The following is a 13,661-nucleotide window of genomic DNA, read 5'->3' as shown; positions in this document are numbered from 1 at the left end:
TACCTTTTTCTGTCTTGACTGAGCTGTGTTGAAGCAGCAAAAAAGGACATTATGTTAAATGAAGAGTTTCTGTCTCTGATAGTTGATATAATAATGTAACTGCATCATTAAGCCTACATGAAATCCATGGTGTTCAGGGATGAATAGTCTCTCCTATTGCTATTGTACTATTTTTTCAGCTATAGTTACATTAATCATTAGAAATGCAGCAGCCTAGTTTTGAATGGCAGGGTCCCTGCTATCACATGTTGATAAAAATATAACATTTACATAATAAAAATCAACTACAGGATTCCCAAATGCTGTAATAAATTAAGCATGATGAGTTGACTTGAAATTGTTTAATGTTGCACTTTTTATATGTAGAAGAAAAGTTTTGCCATTGTATTTCATCTGAGCAACAACTTGAGGCAGTTTAATGTTGATTAACGTGGCCAGAATTATTATAGTGTTCCCAATGTTAAAAGGATAAAGCCATTGTTTACAAATTTGGTAAATAAATAACCAAACATGTATATTTTGTTGTTTTCTTACTGTACCGAAAATGAACCGAACCGTGACCTCTAAACCGAGGTACATACCGAACCGAAATGTTTGTGTACCGTTACACCCCTAATATTATGTTTATAAACTCAGGAAATATGTCCCTGGACACATGAGGACTTTGAAGATGACCAATGTATGATCCTGTAACTACTTTGTATCGGATTGATACCCAAATTTGTGGTATCATCCAAAACTAATGTAAAGTATCAAACAACAGAAGAATAAGTGATTACCGGGTATTACATTTTAACAGAAGTGTAGATAGAACAAGTTAAGAGAAAATAAGCAGATATTAACGGTAAATGAACAAGTAGATTAATAAATCATTTTCTACCACTTGTCCTGAATAATGTTGACAAAATAATAGGTAGATAAATGACACAATATATTACTGCATACGTCAGCAGACTAATTCGGAGTCTTTGTTTGTTTACTTACTACTAAAAGACAAGTGGTCTTGAATGTTCACTATTTGATTTAAGGACTTAACTGCAAAAATAAACATATGTTTAATGTACCCTACGTTTTTTTGTTAAAATAAAGTCAATAATGCCATTTCTGTGGTACCCTTTATTTAGAAAACTACCAAAATAATTTTAGTACCGGTACCAAAATATTGGTATCGTTACAACACTACCACCTATATTTGAATATTGTCTAATGGAAATGACTGCTGTCTGATAATTACATTAGAATAGAATAGAATAGAATAGAAAGTACTTTATTGATCCCTTATTAATAACCAGTGTTGGAGTTAACACACTTTTTATGTCTTTTTACGCATTGAAATCAAAAAGGATGTGCATTTCCGTAAGTCTGCGCGTCCCTGGGATGCAGAGTTTTTGTTTTTTTTAACCGACCTGCCTTCTCCGGGTCAAAACTCCAGTTTGCTTGTTTTTTTAATCGATTATCGCTTTCCGCCGGTGTTTGTTTTTGTTTATTGTGACAGTGCACTGTTATCACGCCGTCACTTGAGGACCGGCACGTCAGGGGGAGCAAGCGCGCTGTCACAAAGACAATGTCAGTGTCGTGACTTGGAGAAGATAACCGGGTCAAATTTCCGTCCCCGTTTTTTTCCCCCCAAGATGGTGCCGCTGTAGTGGCTGCTGTTGGCAGGAGCTCTGTGCTCTTGTGTCACCCTTTTGTGTTCCTGATAATTCCTTCTTGTTTTCATGCGGGGTATTTTTGCCTTTTGGTTCAGGACCCTTTGGGACTGTGTGACAAGGGGTGGCACTTTGGTGACTTCTGCTGTGCTTTTTTTGTGAATGTCTGGATCTGCCTCCCAGGAGCCTTTTGGCCATGGAGAACAGCTGCTGGGTCTCTGCCACACCAGAGTCCGTTTGGAGAGACTGGAGGAGATGCGGATGAAGAGACAGGGCTTCGGAGCTGGCGCTGAGAGCCAGGACGGACAAGCTTCACAGTGTCTTGGCTGAATGAGCAGGTATCGGACACCTCGGTCTCCTTGGACGTATCCTCGCTCATCCATGCAGACTGGACACTGGCCGGGAGTTGGTGGGCGGCCGAGCATGGAGTTGGCTCTCTTGGTTGATTTGTTGGGTCTGCTCCTGTCTCTGGCCGTGTTCCCCGCACCCCAGCAAACGATGGCATGGAACACCGCAGAGGTCACTACAGTGTATATGTTTTGTTGTTGTTGTTTTACTTTTGTGGCTGTGTAGAAGTAGCTGGTTGCATCAGCTCTGCTCTTTTAATGTCTTTAATGTCCTTTGTTTTCTTTTATGTTTCCCTCTTACACACATGTTTCTGTGTGCTATGGATATGAGTTTTTCTTTGGCCTCAATCTGGACCCCCTCTCCAGGGGCCCAGGCTTAGACTGCGATCCTGTTCTGTCTCTCTGTAATGTCGGTCTGCTCTTAAATGGGATTGTGCTGAAAATCTTAATTTACCCTCTGGGATTATTAAAGTATTTCTGATACTGATTGCGTTTTTATTGGTCGTCTTCAAAAGTAATGATCTTTCCGGTACAATTTCTTAAATTTTGATTCGCCGAAAGTTTTATCAGTCACAAATACCGCCTCAGTTTGCACTCGGACAACTTAATCACGAGGGGCTGTCAAAAGAAAGACTTTAGAAAGACAAGAAAACTTTGCTAATTAGTACTAATAAACCAGATTGATTGAGACATTGCTGGACAGCAGAGAAGTAACTAAATCCAAATAAACGTTGAATATATTTTTTTAAGATATCTGGCTTGTATCTTCAGTAGGGATGTAAATCGTTAAGAATTTATCGATATGATACCCTAATCGATATTCCTTATCGATACCAGTATTTATCGATACTACATGTAATTTGTGGAAATAAAAAAGTGGAAAAAAGGCATTTTAAATAGCATTCCTATTAGCACAAGATGTTGAACACCTCCAACATGATGTTCTGTAACATCTCAGAGCAGGGAAGTCTTTTATCAACAGCTGTTTATTTGAAGTCTTAAAGAAGTCAACTATGTGTGCAGTGCAAGGTGAAATGCAGTTATGTCATCTTCTTGTCAATAACACACACATCAAACTTTTGCGTGTTGTTGCTTCCTTATTTGTCATTATTCAAAGCTGATTCTAATGTGTAGCAGCGGCAGATGAACTCAATGTGACAACGTGTCATAGTTACGTCAGTCAGCTGGAATTAAAAATACAATTAGTTGTGTCGTTAGTCCAGAATCTTCACGGTCCTCATGGACGACATAATTAGGAACCAGTACTAAAAAAAATGGTACTTGGTATACATCCCTAATCTTTACCACTAAACCTTTGAAATATGCTGACATATGTGCTGATAAAGGTAAATAAACAGTAGTCATATTGAATGTTTGCCTTCATTTGACCACGTGAGGTAAGGAGGACGGCCTCTAGGTCACATGGTTACACCCCAGCAATTACATTGTTGATGATTGATGAGCATTCATTTTTAAATGGTGGTGTTAAAATGCAAGTATATCTTCATCTTTAGTCATAAATGTGGCCCCTGGATGAACATGTGTCACAAACATTGTATTAGATGATATGTGGATGTTGTGCTTACTTGGACTGTGATGAAGCTGTGAGGACTCAGGTGGTTTGTATTCATGGTCTTCGGTCTTCACAGAGACAACAGTCAGTGGAAACTTGCTGAGATCAGCCTCCTCCTGCCCTGAAGGGCACTCTCCCTCCTCTTCCTCTTTAAAATAAGGGGGCTGTAGATCCTCCTCGTCCCCTTTAAAATGTGAGTGCTGTGGATCCTCTAAAGTGAAACTGTCCCCCTGCAGATGAGGGAAACATTCTTCTTGGTGTTCAATCAGCTGATGGATGTCTACAGGACACAAACAAAACACATTTTAACTCCTACATGCTATATATTAAATCGTACATGAAATATAGGGCTGTGGCTATTGAACATTTTATTAATCAAGTGTTCTACTGGGAATGTTTTCGATTAATCGAGTAACTGGATAAAACATAGTGTTGCTTGGTTAAAGACAAATTTAAGCGACTTCAAGACATTTCACTTAATAATGAACGGCCAATTGGTTTGAGATGGTATGAGATAACCTACTATCACATCAAAAATGTAGCTCAAGACTTAGAAAAACTTGTACATGCCTTTATTACCAGTAGGCTAGACTATTGTAATGGTCTCCTTGCAGGTCTTCCCAAAAAAACTGTCAGGCAGCTACAGCTTGTTCAGAACGCTGCTGCTAGAGTTCTAACAAAGACCAAAAAATGTGAGCACATTACACCAATTCTTAAATCCTTACATTGGCTCCCTGTACATCAGAGAATTGATTTCAAAATCCTCCTGCTCACATATAAATCACTACATGGTCTAGGGCCGAAGTATATCACCGATATGCTCCCACTATATAAGCCCTCTAGATCACTAAGATCTTCTGAGACCAATCTGTTAGCGGTTCCCAGAGTAAACTCAAATCAAGGGAGAGCATCATTCAGTCACTATGCAACAAATAGCTGGAATAAACTTCCTGAAGATGTCAGACTTTCCCCAACTCTGACTACTTTTAAAACGAGAATGAAAACTTTTATGTTCACCTTAGCTTTCAGCTAAATCTTTTAATCTTTTAACTTTTAACGTCCGGACTGTTTTTATTTTTTATTGTCTGCATTTTAATTTTGCTTTTATTTTCTTTCATTTCACTTTGTTGTACCACATGTTGTGCTGTGAAGCACTTTGAGTCTGCCTTGTGTATGAAAAGTGCTATACAAATAAAGTTGGATTGGATTGGAAAGATGCCATCTTTAGATCAGGCTTTGTTTTTTCGACAATCAATGCCACATTAAAAAGTTAAAGTACCAATGATTGTCACACACACACTAGGTGTGGCGAGATTGTTCTCTGCATTTGACCTATCACCCTTGATCACCCCCTGGGAGGTGAGGGGAGCAGTGAGAAGCAGAGGTGACCGCGCCCGGGAATAATTTTTACGGTGATTTAACCCCCAATTCCATCCTTTGATGCTGAGTGCCAAACAGGGAGGTAATGGGTCCCATTTTTATAATCTTTGGTATGACTGGGTCGGGGTTTGAACTCACAACCTACCGATCTCAGGGCGGACACTCTAACCCAGACCTGGGCATTTGGCGACCCGCGGGCCACATCCGGCCCTTTGTGCGTCCCTGTCCGGCCCACGTGAGGCCAATCATAAATTACAAAATACATTTAAAAAAGTATCTATGTCGAGTGTGCAATACAATGGTGCTGCTTTTGTTTTGAAAAGCGTTATTTGTATTGCTTCCGTGTGGACGTATGTGAGTAAATGTGAACAGCTGCAATCACAAATTACAAAATAAAGTCTAAAAAACATCTATGTCGTGCGTGCAATACAACTGTGCTGCTTTTATTTTGAAAAGTGCTATTTATGGACGAATGAAGGTGCACAGCGACAAGTGATGCACGGTTTACACCCGAGACGCTAAAAACAGAAAAGTTGATGACGAATGGCGTGTTTCCAACAAGACATGGACTGCTAAGCAACGTTCCCTCTAAGGTGCGCGCCTGCGCAATTGCACAATGCTCAAGCGTACTCTGCGCACAACAAACAGATGCCGCGCACCAAATCAAACCCATCTGAATTCTAAACAAAATAAACACATTTATTTTGTGTAATTTTGCAATGCAACTCTGAGTGACAGTGACAACAAGCGGCCCTAACGGTGTTCGTCAACACCGTTCAATTATTGTAACGTCTATCGAGATTAGGGCTGCAGCTAACGATTATTTTTCTATCGATTAATCTATAGATTATTTTTTTCGATTAATCGGTTAATCTATAGATTATTTTTTCGATTAATCTATAGATTATTTTTCCTTTTACCGATTTTTTTTTTAATTTAAAATGAAGAGGAAAAAATAAATGTAGGCCAGTTTTTTCAAAAGGCATGGCTTTTATTTACAAAAAAAAAAGTATGGCCACTCAGTCAACATTGACAACAACATGACAAAATATTCTGTAACAATGTAAACATTTAAAACTTTTAACATTTAACAAAATTAAAAGTAGCTTATTTGCTTTTTAATGTGCAAATATAAAAGTAAACATCCAGTGCAAATCTTAATATTCTGGAATAGTATAAGCATTTAAAAAGTAAAAGTATTGCTTATTTTGCTTTAAAATGTGCAAAAATAAAGATAAACATCCAATACAAAAAAGTGCAAAACGGAAATATTCTGTAACAAGTGTAAACATTTCAACAAAAGTAAAAGTATTGCTTATTTTGCTTAATAACACAACAATGATAGTATGATTAAAGTGAAAGTTAATTGTTGGTTTGTACATAGTATATGTAACTGTTAATGTTGTAAAAGGTATTTGCACAACTAATTAACGTTAGCGTTTGTGACACGTCTTGTGCCGTGAGGTTCTTTCAGGACCGACAGACTGAACGCCAGACGGCTTTGCCAGGTTTACAATCTTTTAATTTTACACAAAGTCTTTTCTCTTCCAACTCTTTTCTCTTTCTTTCCTCGCTTTTCAGCTCCTCTTCCTCGCTCGCTCGTCGTCCCCTGTCTCTTGCGGCGTCGCTCCCGGCGCGCCCCGCCTCGCCGCTCGCTCGCCGCCGCCTCTCCACAGCGTTAAAGAGGAGCGCGTCTTTGTAAACACTGAACAGGCACGCCAAACGCGCCTCTCAGAGCAAACGGTGCTTTAGTTTATGAATTTACAACGCAGATACAAATTACACATTCATGTTTTTGTGTAATAATGACAACGTATACTCACGCGGACGAATGACTTGTTGATGGTGATGGCAAGAACGCTGTCGGGGGTTTTCTTTTCAAATGTTCGTTCATAGCCGTTGTGCTGCTATGATAGGCCATTTCCGCTCGACACAGTGTGCATACAACAACATTATTAGGCCGTTTATTGAAATACTCCCACACTTTTGACGACTTTTGGCGTGCTTTTTTCCCCTCGCTCGCATCGTCTGCTTTGCGCTCCGCCATGACAGTAGTGTGACGTAAATATGCGACGCGCCGACGCACAAAAACGGCGTCGACGTATTTACGTAACCGATGACGTCGACTACGTCGACGCGTCGTTTCAGCCTTAATCGAGATGCTTCGAGGACAGGAATTATATCGATCACTTTATTGAGCAAAGCTGTTTATATTCGGCCATAACCACACCAAAAACACGAGTAAAAAAACGTATATCTCGCAAAACTAGTCATTTTCTGCCGTACAAACCAGGCCAAAAGCAACTTGTCATCTGTCACCAACACGCATAGCACTAAGCCACTGGTGCGTTTATGGCCACACAAAAAGTCGGACAACTCCCACACAAAGTTACACTATGACTCCTCAGTCATATGTGTGCTTATTCTACTGTCATTTATTTTTAATGTTAATTTATTGATATTAATCATGGAATGCTGTTTCTAGAGAAAGTTACAGGAATGCACACTTCATCCTATGCTTACATTTCATTGTGCAACATGAGGATGTTTAAGGGAACTAAATGTGATCTCTGAAAGGGGTACAAATGATTTCCAAAGCAGGACCCCCACCCAGACATATTGTACAATACTAATCCGTAGCTTATGAAAAACAATATTTCTTTTATTTTCATTACAAGTGGGCCAAATCACTAATATTACAAAATAATCTCATGAAAATGACGCCTCTCATTTGAGTGTTATTATAAAAGATTGGTTTGAGACAGGTGTGCTGCTGGTATTGCCACGTGTGATGTTGCTCACATGTGCTCCGCTGAATGCTCAGGGAGTTTTTGTGTTTGCTCAGACACATGAACAAATAGAGGGAACATTGCTGCCAAGTATTTCTTTACAGAAATTAAAGGTAAAGCCGTGTGCTTAATGTGTGGTACACAGCTTGCTGTGTTTAAAGAATATAATTTGAATCGCCACTACATGACGAAGCACAAGGAAAAATACCGGAATCTGTCTGATGAAGCGCGCGCAAGGGAAGCTGATGCGTTGATGGTAAAACTGCAAACCCAACAAGGACTTTTTGCCATATTTCACACCCCCAGAATGCAGCCGTCGGGACAAGTTTCATCATTTCTTACAAAATCGCCAGAAAAAGTAAGGCGTTTTCTGACGGAGTTTATTAAGGAGTGCTTATTGGACTCTGTTGCACTGATATACCCAGAAACTTGGAGCTTCAGCTGAAAAACAGAACGGCCGACTTTGACTGTTTTTCGCTGGCTTTGGATGAGAGCTGCGATGTACGTGACATCGGCCAGCTGCTCATCTTCTTACGTGGGATAACTGCAGACTTTCAAATCACGGAGGAGCTGGCAGCCATGCAGTCAATTAAAAGGGACAACCACAGGTAATGACTGGTTCACATAGGTCAGGGGTCAGCAACCCGCGGCTCCGGAGCCGCATGCGGCTCTTTGATCACTCTGATGCGGCTCAGCAGCTTACTTGCTGAACCCCCCGATTTTCCCGTGAGACTTCCGGATTTCAGTTTCTCTCGCAGAAAACTCTCCCGGTATTAATATTCACCGATTTTCACCCTTACAGCTATAATAAGGGCGTACCATGATGGTACAGCATTTGACGCCTTCTACAATTTATATTAACAGCGTGCTAGCCCAACACTTGTTATACAATATACATCTTCTGCTTCCACACGTACGTGACAGCAAGGCATACTTGGTCAACAGCCACACAGGTTACACTGACGGTGACCATACAAAACAACTTTAACACTCTTACTAATAATGCGCCACACTTTGAACCAAAACCAAACAAGAATGACAAACACATTTTGGGAGAACATCTGCACCTTAACACAACATAAACACAACAGAACAAACACCCAGAATCCCATGCAGCCCTGACTCTTCCGGGCTATATTATACACCCCTGCTACCACCAAACCCCGCACCCACCCCAACCCTGCTCCCTCACACATCAACCCCCCCCCCCTCTCTGTGCGTCGGTTGAGGTGGGCGGGGTTTGGTAGCGGGGGTGTATAATGTATCCCGGAAGAGTTAGGGCTGCATGGGATTCTGGGTATTTGTCCTGTTGTGTTTATGTTGTGTTAAGGTGCAGATGTTCTCCCGAAATGTGTTTGTCATTCTTGTTTGGTGTGGGTTCACAGTGTGGCGCATTATTAGTAAGAGTGTTAAAAAATGTTTTATACCGCCACCGTCAGTGTAACCTGTGTGGTTGTTGACCAAGTATGCGTTGCTGTCACCTACGTGAGCAAGCAAAAGCCATATACAACGTGAGGCTGATCAGGCACACTGTTTATGGTGGGAGCTATACAGGCCCGGCCCTAACCAATCTGGCGCCCTAGGCAAGATTTTAGGTGGCGCCCCCCCACATCGGCAGTGAAGTGTATATACTCACAAGAACCCAAATAGCTTTGTCTTTGACCTTTTTTTTTTACTTACAACTATACCTAATATATAAAGGGGTGGAAAAGTGACGATTACCTGCAGGGCAAACATTAGCTAACCAGAAGGAAATAACAATGTAAACAAAAAACACCTGCTTAAAAGATCTAATACAAACATGTATATGCACGTACAACACTTAGAACTTTTAGCATATCAGTATGTGGAATTAAATTATGGAATGGATTAAGTAAAGAAGTTAAAAATTGTACTGATATGATCCAGTTTAAGAGGTTGTTCAAAATAATAGTGCTTACAGAGTACAAAGAAGAAGAATTATGAGAAATACTTTCAACCTTATTGAAAATAAGATATTCTTCATCTCAGTATGTTAATAATGACTGAATTAATTAATTAATTACATATTACAAAACTGTTGTATACTAATTCATAGATGTTATTTTATTATATAAAAAGGTCAGTAAATGATTCTATATATTTGTAAACGCTTTGAAGTGGGAAAGGGGTAGGATTAAATAAGCTTTGCTTCTTCCTACTCCTTTTCGGGCATGATGTAAAATGAAATGATATGAAATTGTGTGATGTATTATGATGTAAGTGTGTTCATGTTCCAAATAAACTAAAGAAAGAAAGAAATGTCCCTGAGGAATGTAAGGTGGGAGTACTGTAATTACCTAACGTTACATTATTATTTTCCATAACAATTTAGCCCCCTCCACAATATTAACCCGACGTTAAAACAGAACTAGCTATTTATTGATTAGCAATTGCCGAATCATGTAACATTAGCTTAATGCTAAAAAGCCAGGTTACTATCACATTCTGTAACAGACAAATAATTTCATGTAGGCTAACGTTACCTACCTGCTACCTCTGTCTTTTCTCGTTTCTCCTCCTCTTCTTTTCTCTTTTTTCTTCCCTGGGCACCTGACAGTTTTGGCATCTTGTGTTGATTTTTTGATGTGGTGACGTCCAAAAAGAGTCATGATACGGGAAGGGAGGGGGCGCACCGTGCGGGGGGAGGAGGAGGGGGGGGGGGCGTAATGTTGTAACAAATAATATTTCTATTAAATAGGCTTTACTTTGCATTTTAATTAACGTGGGATTATTTTTTGTATTTAGAAATAATAGCACCAACTTTTTTTTTTCTCCAACATTTGTGGCACTGGCGTGGCGCCCCCTGATGGACGGCGCCCTTAGCATTTGCCTATACGGCCTATGCCACGGGCCGGCCCTGCAGCTATATGCTGTACCATCACGGCACGCATGACGCTGACAAGCGCCATTCAGTTAAAACCCGCGTGCCGCACCAGCTTTCAAATCCCATATAAAGGTGTGGGCAGCGTGTCTGAGACCCCTGGATTATACATAGCACAAAGCAAAAAAAAAATCTTTGTATACATCCATCCATTTTCTACCGCTTATTCCCTTTGGGGTCGCGGGGGGCGCTGGAGCCTATTTCATTTAAAATTTCATAAATTTTTTGCGGCTCCCATAGTTTTCTATAATTTGTGAAACTGGTCAAAATGGCTCTTTGCTTGATAAAGGTTGCCGACCCCTGACATAGGCAAATGCGTGTTTGGACATGTTAGGACTGAAATGGGACAAGCTGGCAGGTGTGACAACAGATGGTTGTCCAAATCTGACGGGGAAAAATGTTGGACTTTTAAAGAGGATGCAGGATAAACTTTAAATTAACCCTGTGCAGAAATTGACATTCTTGCATTGTATTATACATCAGGAAGTGTAGTGTACGACAGTGTTAAAAATAAAACCATCAAAAGCAATCTGCTTTTGGTATAAAGTTAAGTTAGGATAAATGAAAGTATTATTATTATTATTAATTATTATTATTATTATTTATCTTATGGTATATCAAAAATAATATTGAGCAAAATTTAATTGAAATATTGTCGATGTGGCCCTCCAGCAGTGCTCGGGTTGCTCATGCGGCCCCCGGTAAAAATTAATTGCCCACCCCTGCTCTAACCACTAGGCCACAGAGTAGGTCGACGTAGTAGGTGTTGTAGTAGGTTAATGGCTGCACCAATATGAAGGAAATAACAGGTCAGTATAGCTTTTACATACATAAATAACTTGTCAAACCTGCCAGCTAGCAGGCTAGGTTTACAGCGTCAGTTACCATGGTAACTGACTCTGACTTTGTCTTACCTCTCTTATTTTTGGAGGTAAAACTGAGCTTTACATACTCAAGAGTTTGCACTTAACCTGCTCTCTGGAATATTCCTCCGGTGACTGTGTGAGTTTTGTGTAAACATGTTGATACACATTGTTACAAACTGAGAGGAACATCAACCTCTCATAAATATTGTGTGTCTGAAACTGTCTCGTTTTTATGAACATAAAACAATCAGTGCATCATCTTCACATGACAATTCAACTTCCTATAGACAATCTATTTAGGAATAGTGTTATAAATAAATATAAAGTTAGTAAACATGTGAGAGTAAGACGTAAACAAACCTGTTCTGTGTAACACAACTTGATGTTTTTGAGGTTGTCGCTCCTTCTCCGCTTTTGTTGGACAAAGTTCCTCCTCGTACTCTACTATCGTTCTTTCGCACATTTTCACACAATCACAACACTTTACACTCACAATTGATCTCTGCTTAGCGATGTGTTTTGATCACTTCCGCCTCTCTTTGTTAGCAGCTAACAAGCTAAGCTAACTCGCGAAGCATCAAAGTGCGCTCAGACTAATATAACCGGATGCAAACAGTTGTTAACGATGTTTACGTTATTTAATAGAGTCTAATAAAGGACATATATGTGTACATGGACGCACAGATTAAGAACACTGAACTGTGACGACTGCAATAACGTCTTCACCGTCAGACGCCATCTTGCTTTATCCTCGCCGTGTTTGGTTCGCGCGCAGTGTTGTCAGATCTCGCGAGAGAAGCAAGTAACCAGCTCTTTTCCCTCCACCCCCGGTACAACTATTTCAACATTCTGAAAATAATAGTAAACTTGTCCATTTTACATTTTCAAAACAAAGGCATACAACTTATTTTCGTAAAAATATTCAAATATTTGTAAAAAAAATATTGTACACCGTCTTCGCCCATGTGCAGCTGAGATAGGCTATAGCACCCCCCGCGACCCCAAAGGGTACAAGCGGTAGGAGATGGATGGATGGATGGATATTCAAATTTTTAACAATGTATTGAAACAACAGTAGCATAAGGAAAGAAAAAAAAGAAACAAAAGAAATATTACACACATTATATGATTTTTGTCTTTGATGCTAATCGTTTTTATAATGTATTTTAGAATGTGGGAGGTTTTCATGTTCTTTTTGAATTTCTTTTGCCATTATATATATATAACAAGAGGAGGTGGGCGGCGCCGAGGTGCGGCCCGCCGGACACGAGGAGGTGGGCGGCGCTGTGGTGCGGCCCGCCGGACAAGAGGAGGTGGGCGGCGCCGTGCTGCGGCCCGCCGGACACGAGGTGGGTACGTCGTAGGCGAGGCAGGCGCGGGAGGCGTCGTCGCCGTGGTAACAGGAAGCGTCGTCGCCGTGGAAACAGGAAGCGTCGTCGCCGTGGAAACAGGAAGCGTCGTCGCCGTGGAAACAGGAAGCGTCGTCGCCGTGGAAACAGGAAGCGTCGTCGCCGTGGAAACAGGAGGCGTCGTCGCGGAAACAGGAGGCGTCGTCGCCGTGGAAGCAGGAGGCGCCGTCGCCGTGGAAACAGGAGGCGCCGTCGCCGTGGAAGCAGGAGGCGCCGTCGCCGTGGAAGCAGGAGGCACCGTCGCCGTGGAAGCAGGAGGCGCTGTCGCCGTGGAAGCAGGAGGCGCCGTCGCCATGGAAGCAGGAGGCGCCGTCGCCATGGAAGCAGGAGGCGCCGTCGCCATGGAAGCAGGAGGCGCCGTCGCCATGGAAGCAGGAGGCGCCGTCGCCATGGAAGCAGGAGGCGCCGTCGGCGTGGGCGGAGCCAGAGGCGGAGCAGGCGGCTCGTCTGTCGGCGTGGGCGGTGCCAGAGACGGAGTAGGCGGCTCGTCAGTCGGCGTGGGCGGAGCCAGAGGCGGAGCAGGCGGCTCGTCTGTCGGCGTGGGCGGAGCCAGAGGCGGAGCAGGCGGCTCGTCTGTCGGCGTGGGCGGAGCCAGAGGCGGAGCAGGCGGCTCGTCTGTCGGCGTGGGCGGAGCCAGAGGCGGAGCGGGCGGAGCCAGAGGCGGAGCAGGCGGCTCATCTGTCGGCGTGGGCGGAGCCAGAGGCGGAGCAGGCGGCTCGTCTGTCGGCGTGGGCGGAGCCAGAGGC

At 42.0% G+C, this 13,661-nt stretch overlaps 1 protein-coding gene across 1 annotated transcript in view; it reads right to left on the bottom strand.

The window, feature by feature from the left end:
* Positions 1-12,267, bottom strand: part of LOC133624644 (uncharacterized) — a 46,272-nt gene extending 34,005 nt beyond the window's left edge. The window contains exons 1-2 of the mRNA XM_072916224.1: positions 11,867-12,267; positions 3,583-3,849 (exon numbers count right to left, since the gene is read on the bottom strand). Of these exons, the coding sequence (XP_072772325.1) occupies positions 3,583-3,849; positions 11,867-11,969 (370 nt within the window). The 5' untranslated portion in view covers positions 11,970-12,267. The remainder of the gene's footprint in view (positions 1-3,582; positions 3,850-11,866) is intronic.
* Positions 12,268-13,661: the final 1,394 nt, after the last annotated feature.

Source organism: Nerophis lumbriciformis, linkage group LG01 (assembly GCF_033978685.3).
Source record: "Nerophis lumbriciformis linkage group LG01, RoL_Nlum_v2.1, whole genome shotgun sequence".
Taxonomy (NCBI): Eukaryota; Metazoa; Chordata; class Actinopteri; order Syngnathiformes; family Syngnathidae; genus Nerophis; species Nerophis lumbriciformis.
The sequence above is the reverse complement of the archived record's forward strand: the minus strand, read 5'-3'. Positions and strand labels throughout refer to the sequence as shown.